This window comes from Oncorhynchus keta, chromosome 20 (assembly GCF_023373465.1).
Source record: "Oncorhynchus keta strain PuntledgeMale-10-30-2019 chromosome 20, Oket_V2, whole genome shotgun sequence".
Classification (NCBI taxonomy): Eukaryota; Metazoa; Chordata; class Actinopteri; order Salmoniformes; family Salmonidae; genus Oncorhynchus; species Oncorhynchus keta.
In genome coordinates, this window is record NC_068440.1 from 44,695,854 (window position 1) to 44,714,173 (window position 18,320).

Here is an 18,320-nt window from a genome sequence, read left to right on the forward strand (position 1 = left end):
CCCCCTGGACAGGACACTAGTCTATCTCCTGTTTCTGTAGTGAGACAGCTTGATGTACCAGTACACCCCCTGGACAGGACACTAGTCTATCTCCTGTTTCTGTAGTGAGACAGCTTGATGTACCAGTACACCCCCTGGTCAGGACACTAGTCTATCTCCTGTTTCTGTAGTGAGACAGCTTGATGTACCAGTACACCCCCTGGACAGGACACTAGTCTATCTCCTGTTTCTGTAGTGAGACAGCTTGATGTACCAGTACACCCCCTGGACAGGACACTAGTCTATCTCCTGTTTCTGTAGTGAGACAGCTTGATGTACAGTACACCCCCTGGACAGGACACTAGTCTCTCTCCTGTTTCTGTAGTGAAACAGCTTGATGTACCAGGACACCCCCTGGTCAGGACACTAGTCTATCTCCTGTTTCTGTAGTGAGACAGCTTGATGTACCAGGACACAAGTCTATCTCCTGTTTCTGTAGTGAGACAGCTTGATGTACCAGGACACCCCCTGGACAGGACACAAGTCTATCTCCTGTTTCTGTAGTGAGACAGCTTGATGGACCAGGACACCCCTGGACAGGACACTAGTCTATCTCCTGTAGTGAGACAGCTTGATGTACAGGACACCCCCTGGACAGGACACTAGTCTATCTCCTGTAGTGAGACAGCTTGATGTACAGGACACCCCCTGGACAGGACACTAGTCTATCTCCTGTAGTGAGACAGCTTGATGTACCAGGACACCCCCTGGACAGGACACTAGTCTATCTCCTGTTTCTGTAGTGAGACAGCGTGATGTACCAGGACACCCCCTGGACAGGACACTAGTCTATCTCCTGCTTCTGTAGTGAGACAGCTTGATGTACAGGACACCCCCTGGACAGGACACTAGTCTATCTCCTGTTTCTATAGTGAGACAGCTTGATGTACAGGACACCCCCTGGACAGGACACTAGTCTATCTCCTGCTTCTATAGTGAGACAGCTTGATGTACAGGACACCCCCTGGACAGGACACTAGTCTGTCTCCTGCTTCTATAGTGAGACAGCTTGATGTACAGGACACCCCCTGGACAGGACACTAGTCTGTCTCCTGCTTCTATAGTGAGACAGCTTGATGTACAGGACACCCCCTGGACAGGACACTAGTCTATCTCCTGTTTCTATAGTCAGACAGCTTGATGTACAGGACACCCCCTGGACAGGACACTAGTCTATCTCCTGTTTCTATAGTGAGCCATTTGATGTACAGGACACCCACTGGACAGGACACTAGTCTGTCTCCTGCTTCTATAGTGAGACAGCTTGATGTACAGGACACCCCCTGGACAGGACACTAGTCTATCTCCTGTTTCTATAGTCAGACAGCTTGATGTACAGGACACCCCCTGGACAGGACACTAGTCTATCTCCTGTTTCTATAGTGAGACAGCTTGATGTACAGGACACCCACTGGACAGGACGTTCGTTGTAGTGTATTTAACAGACAGGAAGAGTGTTTCGGTATTTCTAGATTTCTTACAGCCTGTCTTATTTTAGTTTAGTTACCTGGTAGTTTGGGGTTGGGTGGCTCCTGGACTGTCCCCACTGTCTTCCCACTGGGACGGATATCAGCTGAAACAACATCAACAACAGGAAGTCAACATAAGCACTTCCTGTTTGATTGACCCCCTGAAAATAATCCCCTGGTAACGTGAGTGAGGGTCGCTGTTAGCGACAGGACACACACACACACACACACACACACACACACACACACACACACACACACACACACACACACACACACACACACACACACACACACACACACACACACACACACACACACACACACACACACACATCCCAACAAAGCTGTATTAGCTGTCAAGGAAGTGAGCTGCTCTCCAGTCAAATCCCCCACAGGTGCTGTTAATATCCTACCTGCCACCTCTCCCTTCTTCACTACCTGTCCCTGACACCTCTCCCTTCTTCACTACCTGTCCCTGACACCTCTCCCTTATTCACTACCTGTCCTCCCTGACACCTCTCCCTTCTTCACTACCTGTCCCGGACACCTCTCCCTTCTTCACTACCTGTCCCTGACACCTCTCCCTTCTTCACTACCTGTCCTCCCTGACACCTCTCCCTTCTTCACTACCTGTCCTCCCTGACACCTCTCCCTTCTTCACTACCTGTCCTCCCTGACACCTCTCCCTTCTTCACCCTGTCCCTGACACCTCTCCCTTCTTCACTACCTGTCCCTGACACCTCTCCCTTCTTCACTACCTGTCCTCCCTGAGACCTCTCCCTTCTTCACTACCTGTCCCTGACACCTCTCCCTTCTTCACTACCTGTCCCTGACACCTCTCCCTTCTTCACTACCTGTCCCTGACACCCTTCTTCACTACCTGTCCTCCCTGACACCTCTCCCTTCTTCACTACCTGTCCTCCCTGACACCTCTCCCTTCTTCACTACCTGTCCCTGACACCTCTCCCTTCTTCACTACCTGTCCCTGACACCTCTCCCTTCTTCACTACCTGTCCTCCCTGACACCTCTCCCTTCTTCACTACCTGTCCTCCCTGACACCTCTCCCTTCTTCACTACCTGTCCCTGACACCTCTCCCTTCTTCACTACCTGTCCCTGACACCTCTCCCTTCTTCACTACCTGTCCCTGACACCTCTCCCTTCTTCACTACCTGTCCTCCCTGACACCTCTCCCTTCTTCACTACCTGTCCTCCCTGACACCTCTCCCTTCTTCACTACCTGTCCCTGACACCTCTCCCTTCTTCACTACCTGTCCTCCCTGACACCTCTCCCTTCTTCACTACCTGTCCCTGACACCTCTCCCTTCTTCACTACCTGTCCTCCCTGACACCTCTCCCTTCTTCACTACCTGTCCTCCCTGACACCTCTCCCTTCTTCACTACCTGTCCCTGATACCTCTCCCTTCTTCACTACCTGTCCCTGACACCTCTCCCTTCTTCACTACCTGTCCCTGATACCTCTCCCTTCTTCACTACCTGTCCTCCCTGACACCTCTCCCTTCTTCACTACCTGTCCCTGACACCTCTCCCTCTTCACTACCTGTCCTCCCTGACACCTCTCCCTTCTTCACTACCTGTCCCTGACACCTCTCCCTTCTTCACTACCTGTCCTCCCTGACACCTCTCCCTTCTTCACTACCTGTCCCTGACACCTCTCCCTTCTTCACTACCTGTCCTCCCTGACACCTCTCCCTTCTTCACTACCTGTCCCTGACACCTCTCCCTTCTTCACTACCTGTCCCTGACACCTCTCCCTTCTTCACTACCTGTCCTCCCTGACACCTCTCCCTTCTTCACTACCTGTCCTCCCTGACACCTCTCCCTTCTTCACTACCTGTCCCTGACACCTCTCCCTTCTTCACTACCTGTCCCTGACACCTCTCCCTTCTTTACTACCTGTCCCTGACACCTCTCCCTTCTTTACTACCTGTCCTCCCTGACACCTCTCCCTTCTTCACTACCTGTCCCTGACACCTCTGCCTTCTTCACTACCTGTCCTCCCTGACACCTCTCCCTTCTTCACTACCTGTCCCTGACACCTCTCCCTTCTTCACTACCTGTCCTCCCTGACACCTCTCCCTTCTTCACTACCTGTCCTCCCTGACACCTCTCCCTTCTTCACTACCTGTCCCTGACACCTCTCCCTTCTTCACTACCTGTCCCTGACACCTCTCCCTTCTTCACTACCTGTCCCTGACACCTCTCCCTTCTTCACTAACTGTCCTCCCTGACACCTCTCCCTTCTTCACTACCTGTCCCTGACACCTCTCCCTTCTTTACTACCTGTCCCTGACACCTCTCCCTTCTTCACTACCTGTCCCTGATACCTCTCCCTTCTTCACTACCTGTCCTCCCTGACACCTCTCCCTTCTTCACTACCTGTCCCTGACACCTCTCCCTTCTTTACTACCTGTCCCTGACACCTCTCCCTTCTTCACTACCTGTCCCTGACACCTCTCCCTTCTTCACTACCTGTCCTCCCTGACACCTCTCCCTTCTTCACTACCTGTCCCTGACACCTCTCCCTTCTTCACTACCTGTCCTCCCTGACACCTCTCCCTTCTTCACTACCTGTCCCTGACACCTCTCCCTTCTTCACTACCTGTCCCTGACACCTCTCCCTTCTTCACTACCTGTCCCTGACACCTCTCCCTTCTTCACTACCTGTCCTCCCTGACACCTCTCCCTTCTTCACTACCTGTCCTCCCTGACACCTCTCCCTTCTTCACTACCTGTCCCTGACACCTCTCCCTTCTTCACTACCTGTCCTCCCTGACACCTCTCCCTTCTTCACTACCTGTCCCTGACACCTCTCCCTTCTTCACTACCTGTCCTCCCTGACACCTCTCCCTTCTTCACTACCTGTCCCTGACACCTCTCCCTTCTTCACTACCTGTCCCTGACACCTCTCCCTTCTTCACTACCTGTCCTCCCTGACACCTCTCCCTTCTTCACTACCTGTCCTCCCTGACACCTCTCCCTTCTTCACTACCTGTCCTCCCTGACACCTCTCCCTTCTTCACTACCTGTCCCTGACACCTCTCCCTTCTTCACTACCTGTCCCTGACACCTCTCCCTTCTTCACTACCTGTCCTCCCTGACACCTCTCCCTTCTTCACTACCTGTCCCTGACACCTCTCCCTTCTTCACTACCTGTCCTCCCTGACACCTCTCCCTTCTTCACTACCTGTCCTCCCTGACACCTCTCCCTTCTTCACTACCTGTCCTCCATGACACCTCTCCCTTCTTCACTACCTGTCCTCCCTGACACCTCTCCCTTCTTCACTACCTGTCCCTGACACCTCTCCCTTCTTTACTACCTGTCCCTGACACCTCTCCCTTCTTTACTACCTGTCCTCCCTGAGACCTCTCCCTTCTTCACTACCTGTCCCTGACACCTCTCCCTTCTTCACTACCTGTCCTCCCTGACACCTCTCCCTTCTTCACAACCTGTCCCTGACACCTCTCCCTTCTTTACTACCTGTCCCTGACACCTCTCCCTTCTTCACTACCAGTCCTCCATGACACCTCTCCCTTATTCACTACCTGTCCTCCCTGACACCTCTCCCTTCTTCACTACCTGTCCCTGACACCTCTCCCTTCTTCACTACCTGTCCCTGCCACCTCTGCCTTCTTCACTACCTGTCCTCCCTGACACCTCTCCCTTATTCACTACCTGTCCCTGCCTCTCTCAGCCCATATTGAAGTCCCAGACCTCAGTGAATACTACAGGCTCTCTCAGCCCATATTGAAGTCCCAGACCTCAGTGAATACTACAGGCTCTCTCAGCCCATATTGAAGTCCCAGACCTCAGTGAATACTGTACTATTTTTTTAATAATTATTGAACAACAGGATTTTGCAGTGTTGTCGTAGAAGTAAACAAATGACTATTCCCCAAATTATACACCATTAGAAGTGTGTGTGTGTGTGTGGTGTGTGGTGTGTGGTGTGGTGTGTGTGTACTGGCTATTAGGAGGGCATGGAGTGTGTGATGTGTTGGCACTAGGGTGTGTTTGTGTGTCCATGTGATTGTCTACTGTCCAGGTGTGTGTTACTCGTACCAGCACAGACAGGTTGCTTCCCGGTCCAGCTCCCGTCGCCACGGCAGGTTCTGTGTTCTGACCCCTCGGCCAGGTAAAAGCCTGGCTGACAGGTGTAGATCAGGGTGTAACCGAGGGACGGCAACTCTATGGCAGACACATCCACCTGGGTGGGCATCTCTGGCTGGCTACAGTGGTGGGCTGGAGAGATGGAGGGGGGAGGAGAGGGAGAGGAGAGAGAGAGCGGGGGAGGGGGGAGGGAGGGAGGGAGGAGAGAAAGAGAGAGAGAGAGAGAGAGAGAGAGAGAGGGGGAGAGGGAGGGAGAGGAGAGAGAGAGAGGGGGAGGGGGAGAGAAAGAGAGAGAGAGGGGGAGGTAGAGAGAGAGAGGGGAGGGGAGGGAGGAGGGAGGAGAGAAAGAGAGAGAGAGAGAGAGGGGGGGAGAGGCAGGGAGGGTGGGGGGGAGAGAGAGGAGGAGAGAGAGAGGGGGGAGGGGAGGGAGGGAGGGAGGAGAGAAAGAGAGAGAGAGAAAGAGAGAGGGAGGAGAGGGAGGGAGGGGGATGGGTTTAGAAGAGGGGAGGATAGATGGAGGGGGAGGAGAGGTGGATTTAGAAGAGGGGAGGAGAGGTGGAGGGGGAGGAGAGGTGGATTTAGAAGAGGGGAGGAGAGGTGGAGGGGGAGGAGAGGTGGATTTAGAAGAGGGGAGGATAGATGGAGGGGTGTGTGTGTGTATACGTACCTATACAATCTGGTTGAAAGCCATTCCAGGTGAGGTTGGGTAGACAGATGTGTGTGTGTATACGTACCTATACAATCTGGTTGAAAGCCATTCCAGGTGAGGTTGGGTAGACAGGTGTGTGTGTGTATACGTACCTATACACTCTGGTTGAAAGCCATTCCAGGTCAGGTTGGGTAGACAGGTGTGTGTGTGTATACGTACCTATACACTCTGGTTGGAAGCCATTCCAGGTCAGGTTGGGTAGACAGGTGTGTGTGTGTATACGTACCTATACACTCTGGTTGAAAGCCATTCCAGGTGAGGTTGGGTAGACAGGTACGTGTTGTGGAGCCTTGTAGCAGGTAGCCCTTCCTACAGCTGAACAATACTGTACTGCTGATCTGTAGGGTGGAGACACACCTCAGGGTTAGAGACAGACACACACCTCAGAGACAGACACACACCTCAGGGTTAGAGACAGACACACATTTCAGGGTTAGAGACTAGATACACACCTCAGGGTTAGAGACAGATACACACCTCAGGGTTAGAGACAGACACACACCTCAGGGTTAGAGACAGACACACACCTCAGGGTTAGAGACAGATACACACCTCAGGGTTAGAGACAGAAACACACCTCAGGGTTAGAGACAGACACACACCTCAGGGTTAGAGACAGACACACACCTCAGGGTTAGAGACAGACACACACCTCAGGGTTAGAGACAGAAACACACCTCAGGCTTAGAGACAGAAACACACCTCAGGCTTAGAGACAGACACACACCTCAGGGTTAGAGACAGACACACACCTCAGGGACAGATACACACCTCAGGGTTAGAGACAGAAACACACCGCAGGGTTAGAGACAGAAACACACCTCAGGCTTAGAGACAGACACACACCTTAGGCTTAGAGACAGATACACCCTTCAGGGTTAGAGACAGACACACACCTCAGGGACAGATCACACCTCAGGCTTAGAGACAGATACACACCTCAGGGTTAGAGACAGACACACACCTCAGGGTTAGAGACAGACACACACCTCAGGGTTAGAGACAGATACACCCTTCAGGGTTAGAGACAGACACACACCTCAGGGACAGATCACACCTCAGGCTTAGAGACAGATACACACCTCAGGGTTAGAGACAGACACACACCTCAGGGTTAGAGACAGACACACACCTCAGGGTTAGAGACAGATACACACCTCAGGGTTAGAGACAGATACACACCTCAGGGTTAGAGACAGACACACACCTCAGGGTTAGAGACAGATACACACCTCAGGGTTAGAGACAGACACACACCTCAGGGTTAGAGACAGACACACACCTCAGGGTTAGAGACAGACACACACCTCAGGGTTAGAGACAGACACACACCTCAGGGTTAGAGACAGATACACACCAGGGTTAGAGACAGACACACACCACCTGGTTAAAGACAGATACACACCTCAGGGTTAGAGACAGATACACACCTCAGGGTTAGAGACAGACACACACCTCAGGGTTAGAGACAGATACACACCTCAGGGTTAGAGACAGACACACACCTCAGGGTTAGAGACAGATACACACCTCAGGGTTAGAGACAGACACACACCTCAGGGTTAGAGACAGACACACACCGCAGGGTTAGAGACAGACACACACCTCAGGGTTAGAGACAGACACACACCTCAGGGTTAGAGACAGACACACACCTCAGGGTTAGAGACAGATACACACCTCAGGGTTAGAGACAGACACACACCTCAGGGTTAGAGACAGATACACACCTCAGGCTTAGAGACAGACACACACCTCAGGCTTAGAGACAGACACACACCTCAGGGTTAGAGACAGACACACACCTCAGGGTTAGAGACAGATACACACCTCAGGGTTAGAGACAGATACACACCTCAGGGTTAGAGACAGACACACACCTCAGGGTTAGAGACAGACACACACCTCAGGGTTAGAGACAGACACACACCTCAGGGTTAGAGACAGATACACACCTCAGGGTTAGAGACAGACACACACCTCAGGGTTAGAGACAGACACACACCTCAGGGTTAGAGACAGACACACACCTCAGGGTTAGAGACAGACACACACCTCAGGGTTAGAGACAGACACACACCGCAGGGTTAGAGACATACACACACCTCAGGGTTAGAGACAGACACACACCTCAGGGTTAGAGACAGACACACACCTCAGGGTTAGAGACAGATACACACCTCAGGGACAGATCACACCGCAGGGTTAGAGACATACACACACCTACAGTATAGTAACCTGTCCCCACACCCCCCACAGTATAGAAACCTGTCCCCCACACCCCCACAGTATAGTAACCTGTCCCCACACACCCCCACAGTATAGTAACCTGTCCCCACACACCCCCACAGTATAGTAACCTGTCCCCCACACCCCCACAGTATAGTAACCTGTCCCCCCACACCACCACAGTATAGTAACCTGTCCCCACACACCCCCACAGTATAGTAACCTGTCCAAACACACCCCCACAGTAAAGTAACCTGCCCCCACACACCCCCACAGTATAGTAACCTGTTCCCACACACCCCCACAGTATAGTAACCTGCCCCCCACAGTATAGTAACCTGTCCCCACACACCCCCACAGTATAGTAACCTGTCCCCACACCCCCCACAGTATAGTAACCTGTCCCTACACCCCCACAGTATAGTAACCTGTCCCACACCCCCACAGTATAGTAACCTGTCCCCACACCCCCCACAGTATAGTAACCTGTCCCACACCCCCACAGTTTAGTAACCTGTCCCCACACACCCCCACAGTTTAGTAACCTGTTCCCACACACCCCCACAGTATAGTAACCTGCCCCCCACAGTATAGTAACCTGTCCCCACACACCCCCACAGTATAGTAACCTGTCCCCACACACCCCCACAGTATAGTAACCTGTCCCTACACCCCCCCACAGTATAGTAACCTGTCCCACACCCACACAGTATAGTAACCTGTCCCCACACACCCCCACAGTATAGTAACCTGTCCCCACACACCCCCACAGTATATTAACCTGTCCCCACACACCCCCACAGTATAGTAACCTGTCCCTACACCCCCACAGTATAGTAACCTGTCCCACACCCCCACAGTATAGTAACCTGCCCCCCCCACAGTATAGTAACCTGTCCCACACCCCCATAGTATAGTAACCTGTCCCCACCCCCCACAGTACAGTAACCTGTCCCACACCCCCACAGTTTAGTAACCTGTCCCCACACACCCCCACAGTATAGTAACCTGTCCCCACACACCCCCACAGTATAGCAACCTGTCCCCACACCCCCCACAGTATAGTAACCTGTCCCCACACACCCCCACAGTATAGTAACCTGTCCCCACACCCCCCACAGAACAGTAACCTGTCCCCACACACTCCCACAGTAACCTGTCCCCACACACACCCACATTATAGTAACCTGTCCCCACACACTCCCACAGTATTGTAACCTGGTAGCATGCTGTCCCACATCCCCACAGTATTGTAACCTGATAGCATGCTGTCCCACATCCCCACAGTATTGTAACCTGATAGCATGCTGTCCCACATCCCCACAGTATTGTAACCTGGTAGCATGCTGTCCCACATCCCCACAGTATTGTAACCTGATAGCATGCTGTCCCACATCCCCACAGTATTGTAACCTGATAGCATGCTGTCCCACATCCCCACAGTATTGTAACCTGATAGAATGCTGTCCCACATCCCCACAGTATCGTAACCTGCCCCACATCCCCACAGTATTGTAACCTGTCCCACATCCCCACAGTATTGTAACCTGTTATCATGCTGTCCCACATCCCCACAGTATAGGAACCTGTCCCACATCCCCACAGTATAGGAACCTGTCCCACATCTCCACAGAATAGTAACCTGTCCCACACATCCCCACAGTATAATAACCTGTCCCACATCCCCACAGTATTGTAGCCTGGTAGCATGCTGTCCCCCCACACCCCCACAGTATTGTAACCTGGTAGCATGCTGTCCCACATCCCCACAGTATTGTAACCTGGTAGCATGCTGTCCCACATCCCCACAGTATTGTAGCCTGGTAGCATGCTGTCCCACATCCCCACAGTAGTGTAACCTGTCCCACATCCCCACAGTAGTGTAGCCTGGTAGCATGCTGTCCCACATCCCCACAGTATAGTAACCTGGTAGCATGCTGTCCCACATCCCCACAGTATTGTAACCTGGTAGCATGCTGTCCCACATCCCCACAGTATTGTAACCTGGTAGCATGCTGTCCCACATCCCCACAGTATAGTAACCTGGTAGCATGCTGTCCCCCCACAGTATTGTAACCTGGTAGCATGCTGTCCCACATCCCCACAGTATTGTAACCTGGTAGCATGCTGTCCCACACCCCCACAGTATAGTAACCTGGTAGCATGCTGTCCCACATCACCACAGTATTGTAACCTGGTAGCATGCTGTCCCACATCCCCACAGTAGTGTAACATGGTAGCATACTATCCCCCCACACCACCACAGTATTGTAACCTGGTAGCATACTGTCCCCCCACACCCCCACAGTATTGTAACCTGGTAGCATACTGTCCCCCCACATCCCCACAGTATTGTAACCTGTCCCACACCCCCACAGTATTGTAACCTGTCCCCACACCCCCACAGTAGTGTAACCTGGTAGCATGCTGTCCCACATCCCCACAGTATTGTAGCCTGGTAGCATGCTGTCCCACATCCCCACAGTATTGTAGCCTGGTAGCATGCTGTCCCACATCCCCACAGTATTGTAACCTGGTAGCATGCTGTCCCACACCCCCACAGTATTGCAACTTGGTAGCATGCTGTCCCAGATCCACACAGTATTGTAACCTGTCCCACATCCCCACAGTAGTGTAACCTGGTAGCATGCTGTCCCACACCCCCACAGTATTGTAACCTGGTGACATGCTGTCCCACATCCCCACAGTATTGTAACCTGGTAGCATGCTGTCCCACAACCCCACATTATTGTAACCTGTCCCCACACCCCCACAGTATAGTAACCTGTCCCACATCCCCACAGTATTGTAACTTGGTAGCATGCTGTCCCACATCCCCACAGTATTGCAACCTGGTAGCATGCTGTCCCACATCCCCACAGTATTGTAACCTGGTAGCATGCTGTCCCACATCCCCACAGTATTGTAACCTGGTAGCATGCTGTCCCACATCCCCACAGTATAGTAACCTGTCCCACATCCCCACAGTATAGTAACCTGTCCCACATCCCCACAGTATTGTAACCTGGTAGCATGCTGTCCCACATCCCCACAGTATTGTAACCTGGTAGCATGCTGTCCCACATCCCCACAGTATTGTAACCTGTCCCACATCCCCACAGTATTGTAACCTGGTAGCATGCTGTCCCACATCCCCACAGTATTGTAACCTGGTAGCATGCTGTCCCACATCCCCACAGTAGTGTAACCTGGTAGCATGCTGTCCCACATCCCCACAGTATTGCAACTTGGTAGCATGCTGTCCCACATCCCCACAGTATTGTAACCTGGTAGCATGCTGTCCCACATCCCCACAGTATTGTAACCTGTCCCACATCCCCACAGTATTGTAACCTGGTAGCATGCTGTCCCACATCCCCACAGTATTGTAACCTGGTAGCATGCTGTCCCACATCCCCACAGTATTGTAACCTGGTAGCATGCTGTCCCACATCCCCACAGTATTGTAACCTGGTAGCATGCTGTCCCACATCCCCACAGTATTGTAACCTGGTAGCATGCTGTCCCACATCCCCACAGTATTGTAACCTGGTAGCATGCTGTCCCACATCCCCACAGTATTGCAACCTGGTAGCATGCTGTCCCACATCCCCACAGTATTGCAACTTGGTAGCATGCTGTCCCACATCCCCACAGTATTGTAACCTGGTAGCATGCTGTCCCACATCCCCACAGTATTGTAACCTGGTAGCATGCTGTCCCACATCCCCACAGTATTGTAACCTGGTAGCATGCTGTCCCACATCCCCACATTATTGTAACCTGGTAGCATGCTGTCCCACATCCCCACAGTATTGTAACCTGGTAGCATGCTGTCCCACATCCCCACAGTATAGTAACCTGTCCCACATCCCCACAGTATAGTAACCTGTCCCACATCCCCACAGTATTGTAACCTGGTAGCATGCTGTCCCACATCCCCACAGTATTGTAACCTGGTAGCATGCTGTCCCACATCCCCACAGTATTGTAACCTGTCCCACATCCCCACAGTATTGTAACCTGGTAGCATGCTGTCCCACATCCCCACAGTATTGTAACCTGGTAGCATGCTGTCCCACATCCCCACAGTAGTGTAACCTGGCAGCATGCTGTCCCACATCCCCACAGTATTGCAACTTGGTAGCATGCTGTCCCACATCCCCACAGTATTGTAACCTGGTAGCATGCTGTCCCACATCCCCACAGTATTGCAACTTGGTAGCATGCTGTCCCACATCCCCACAGTATTGTAACCTGGTAGCATGCTGTCCCACATCCCCACAGTATTGTAACCTGGTAGCATGCTGTCCCACATCCCCACAGTATTGTAACCTGGTAGCATGCTGTCCCACATCCCCACAGTATTGTAACCTGTCCCCACACCCCCACAGTAGTGTAACCTGGTAGCATGCTGTCCCACATCCCCACAGTATTGTAACCTGGTAGCATGCTGTCCCACATCCCCACAGTATTGTAACCTGGTAGCATGCTGTCCCACATCCCCACAGTATTGTAACCTGGTAGCATGCTGTCCCACATCCCCACAGTATTGTAACCTGTCCCCACACCCCAACAGTAGTGTAACCTGGTAGCATGCTGTCCCACATCCCCACAGTATTGTAACCTGGTAGCATGCTGTCCCACATCCCCACAGTAGTGTAACCTGGTAGCATGCTGTCCCACATCCCCACAGTATTGTAACCTGGTAGCATGCTGTCCCACATCCCCACAGTATTGTAACCTGGTAGCATGCTGTCCCACATCCCCACAGTATTGTAACCTGGTAGCATGCTGTCCCACATCCCCACAGTATTGTAACCTGTCCCCACACCCCCACAGTAGTGTAACCTGGTAGCATGCTGTCCCACATCCCCACAGTATTGTAACCTGTCCCACATCCCCACAGTATTGTAACCTGACCCCACACCCCCACAGTATTGTAACCTGTCCCCACACCCCCACAGTATTGTAACCTGTCCCACATCCCCACAGTATTGTAACCTGTCCCACATTCCCACAGTATTGTAACCTGGTAGCCTTGGGTGTTGTTCTGGTTTCCAAACAGGGGGGTTCCAGGATCTCCGCAGGTGGTGTGACTGGGATCTGAAACAGACAGTAATAATAACACTATAGAAATTACTACTTACTCTACTTATTCCAAGTATATAAAAACCTATGAGCAGGACATTTGACTTGGTTGTCAATCTAACCGTCAATCCACATCTATAAAAAACATCTTCTGTCTGTACCCAAGGGGGCTAGTTTTGTATCAAACGTCTCGTGGTATGAATATGGATCACGTCCCTGCGATCGAGCCACCTGATAGGTAGATCACCACCTGATAGGTAGATCGCCACCTGATAGGTAGATCGCCACCTGATAGGTAGATCGCCACCTGATAGGTAGATCGCCACCTGATAGGTAGATCGCCACCTGATAGGTAGATCGCCACCTGATAGGTAGATCGCCACCTGATAGGTAGATCGCCACCTGATAGGTAGATCGCCACCTGATAGGTAGATCGCCACCTGATAGGTAGATCGCCACCTGATAGGTAGATCGCCACCTGATAGGTAGATCGCCACCTGATAGGTAGATCACCACCTGATAGGTAGATCACCACCTGATAGGTAGATCGCGACCTGATAGGTAGATCGCGACCTGATACACACAGCCACTGGTCTACGTTGGATGGTTGTTGTGGTCAGTAAGTATATTTACAGAGATCAGACAACTTTTTTAGGTTGTTAAATAATGTTTTTATTCAATACATTCAGATATATAACGTGATGTAAAATATTCCCATTGTTATGTTGATTGGGGCGCTAAGATGCCTGCTACATCATTTAGTGGTATCATGTAAACACTTCCTAATGCTGTAACCCAAAACAATCTAAAATACATTGTTCTGGATGGCTTAGTGCCTGGTCTGAGTTGGTTACTGATAGGACCCATTCTGACAGCCTGGTCTCAGTTGGTTCCTGAGAGTTAGTTGGACCAATTCTGAGTGCCTGGTCTGAGTTAGTTACTGAGAGTTAGTTGGACCCATTCTGACAGCCTGGTCTGAGTTGGTTACTGAGAGTTAGTTGGACCCATTCTGAGTGCCTGGTCTGAGTTGGTTACTGAGAGCTAGTTGGACCCATTCTGACAGCCTGGTCTGAGTTGGTTACTGAGAGTTAGTTGGACCCATTCTGACAGCCTGGTCTGAGTTGGTTACTGAGAGTTAGTTGGACCCATTCTGACAGCCTGGTCTGAGTTGGTTACTGAGAGTTAGTTGGACCCATTCTGAGTGCCTGGTCTGAGTTGGTTACTGATAGGACCCATTCTGAGTGCCTGGTCTGAGGTAGTTACTGAGAGTTAGTTAGACCCATTCTGAGTGCCTGGTCTGAGGTAGTTACTGAGAGTTAGTTGGACCCATTCTGAGTGCCTGGTCTGAGTTGGTTACTGATAGGACCCATTCTGAGTGCCAGGTCTCAGTTGGTTACTGAGAGTTAGTTGGACCCATTCTGACAGCCTGGTCTGAGTTGGTTACTGATAGGACCCATTCTGAGTGCCTGGTCTGAGTTGGTTACTGAGAGTTAGTTGGACCCATTCTGACAGCCTGGTCTGAGTTGGTTACTGAGAGTTAGTTGGACCCATTCTGAGTGCCTGGTCTGAGTTGGTTACTGATAGGACCCATTCTGAGTGCCTGGTCTGAGTTAGTTACTGAGAGTTAGTTGGACCCATTCTGACAGCCTGGTCTGAGTTGGTTACTGAGAGTTAGTTGGACCCATTCTGAGTGCCTGGTCTGAGTTGGTTACTGATAGGACCCATTCTGAGTGCCTGGTCTGAGGTAGTTACTGAGAGTTAGTTAGACCCATTCTGAGTGCCTGGTCTGTGGTAGTTACTGAGAGTTAGTTAGACCCATTCTGAGTGCCTGGTCTGAGTTGGTTACTGATAGGACCCATTCTGAGTGCCAGGTCTCAGTTGGTTACTGAGAGTTAGTTGGACCCATTCTGACAGCCTGGTCTGAGTTGGTTACTGAGAGTTAGTTGGACCCATTCTGAGTGCCTGGTCTGAGTTGGTTACTGAGAGTTAGTTGGACCCATTCTGAGTGCCTGGTCTGAGTTGGTTACTGATAGGACCCATTCTGAGTGCCTGGTCTGAGTTAGTTACTGAGAGTTAGTTGGACCCATTCTGACAGCCTGGTCTGAGTTGGTTACTGAGAGTTAGTTGGACCCATTCTGACAGCCTGGTCTCAGTTGGTTACTGAGAGTTAGTTGGACCCATTCTGAGTGCCTGGTCTGAGTTGGTTACTGATAGGACCCATTCTGAGTGCCTGGTCTGAGTTAGTTACTGAGAGTTAGTTGGACCCATTCTGACAGCCTGGTCTGAGTTGGTTACTGAGAGTTAGTTGGACCCATTCTGACAGCCTGGTCTGAGTTGGTTACTGAGAGCTAGTTGGACCCATTCTGAGTGCCTGGTCTGAGGTAGTTACTGAGAGTTAGTTGGACCCATTCTGAGTGCCTGGTCTGAGTTGGTTACTGAGAGTTAGTTGGACCCATTCTGACAGCCTGGTCTGAGGTAGTTACTGATAGAACCCATTCTGACAGCCTGGTCTGAGTTGGTTACTGAGAGTTAGTTGGACCATTCTGACAGCCTGGTCTGAGTGGGTTACTGAGAGCGAGTTGGACCCATTCTGAGTGCCTGGTCTGAGTTGGTTACTGAGAGTTAGTTAGACCATTCTGACAGCCTGGTCTGAGTGGGTTACTGAGAGCGAGTTGGACCCATTCTGACAGCCTGGTCTGAGTTGGTTACTGAGAGTTAGTTGGACCATTCTGACAGCCTGGTCTGAGTGGGTTACTGAGAGTTAGTTGGACCCGTTCTGAGTGCCTGGTCTGAGGTAGTTACTGAGAGTTAGTTAGACCCATTCTGAGTGCCTGGTCTGAGGTAGTTACTGAGAGCGAGTTGGACCCATTCTGAGTGCCTGGTCTGAGTTGGTTACTGAGAGTTAGTTAGACCATTCTGACAGCCTGGTCTGAGTGGGTTACTGAGAGTTAGTTGGACCCATTCTGACAGCCTGGTCTGAGTTGGTTACTGAGAGTTAGTTGGACCCATTCTGACAGCCTGGTCTGAGTTGGTTACTGAGAGCTAGTTGGACCCATTCTGAGTGCCTGGTCTGAGTTGGTTACTGAGAGTTAGTTGGACCCATTCTGAGTGCCTGGTCTGAGTTGGTTACTGAGAGTTAGTTGGACCCATTCTGACAGCCTGGTCTGAGTTGGTTACTGAGAGTTAGTTGGACCATTCTGACAGCCTGGTCTGAGTGGGTTACTGAGAGTTAGTTGGACCCATTCTGAGTGCCTGGTCTGAGTTGGTTACTGATAGGACCCGTTCTGACAGCCTGGTCTGAGTTGGTTACTGAGAGTTAGTTGGACCCATTCTGAGTGCCTGGTCTGAGTTGGTTACTGATAGGACCCATTCTGAGTGCCTGGTCTGAGTTGGTTACTGAGAGTTAGTTGGACCCATTCTGACAGCCTGGTCTGAGTTGGTTACTGAGAGTTAGTTGGACCCATTCTGAGTGCCTGGTCTGAGTTGGTTACTGATAGGACCCATTCTGAGTGCCTGGTCTGAGTTAGTTACTGAGAGTTAGTTGGACCCATTCTGACAGCCTGGTCTGAGTTGGTTACTGAGAGTTAGTTGGACCAATTCTGACAGCCTGGTCTGAGTTGGTTACTGAGAGCTAGTTGGACCCATTCTGAGTGCCTGGTCTGAGGTAGTTACTGAGAGTTAGTTGGACCCATTCTGAGTGCCTGGTCTGAGTTGGTTACTGAGAGTTAGTTGGACCCATTCTGAGTGCCTGGTCTGAGTTGGTTACTGATAGGACCCATTCTGAGTGCCTGGTCTGAGTTAGTTACTGAGAGTTAGTTGGACCCATTCTGACAGCCTGGTCTGAGTTGGTTACTGAGAGTTAGTTGGACCCATTCTGACAGCCTGGTCTGAGTTGGTTACTGATAGGACCCATTCTGACAGACTGGTCTGAGTTGGTTACTGAGAGTTAGTTGGACCCGTTCTGACAGCCTGGTCTGAGTTGGTTACTGATAGGACCCATTCTGACAGCCTGGTCTGAGTTGGTTACTGAGAGTTAGTTGGACCCGTTCTGACAGCCTGGTCTGAGTTGGTTACTGAGAGTTAGTTGGACCAATTCTGACAGCCTGGTCTGAGTTGGTTACTGATAGGACCCATTCTGAGTGCCTGGTCTGAGTTAGTTACTGAGAGTTAGTTGGACCCATTCTGACAGCCTGGTCTGAGTTGGTTACTGAGAGTTAGTTGGACCCATTCTGACAGCCTGGTCTGAGTTGGTTACTGAGAGCTAGTTGGACCCATTCTGAGTGCCTGGTCTGAGGTAGTTACTGAGAGTTAGTTGGACCCATTCTGAGTGCCTGGTCTGAGTTGGTTACTGAGAGTTAGTTGGACCCATTCTGAGTGCCTGGTCTGAGTTGGTTACTGATAGGACCCATTCTGAGTGCCTGGTCTGAGTTAGTTACTGAGAGTTAGTTGAACCCATTCTGACAGCCTGGTCTGAGTTGGTTACTGAGAGTTAGTTGGACCCATTCTGACAGCCTGGTCTCAGTTGGTTACTGATAGGACCCATTCTGACAGCCTGGTCTGAGTTGGTTACTGAGAGTTAGTTGGACCCGTTCTGACAGCCTGGTCTGAGTTGGTTACTGAGAGTTAGTTGGACCCATTCTGACAGCCTG

The 18,320-nt window shown here is 51.3% G+C and overlaps 1 protein-coding gene across 1 annotated transcript in view; it reads right to left on the bottom strand.

Annotated features, from left to right (window-relative positions):
- Positions 1-18,320, bottom strand: part of LOC118381542 (CUB and sushi domain-containing protein 2-like) — a 1,147,246-nt gene that overhangs the window by 17,380 nt on the left and 1,111,546 nt on the right. Inside the window, 4 exon segments of the mRNA XM_052473074.1 lie at positions 1,547-1,612; positions 5,595-5,774; positions 6,578-6,689; positions 13,613-13,686. Of these exon segments, the coding sequence (XP_052329034.1) occupies positions 1,547-1,612; positions 5,595-5,774; positions 6,578-6,689; positions 13,613-13,686 (432 nt within the window).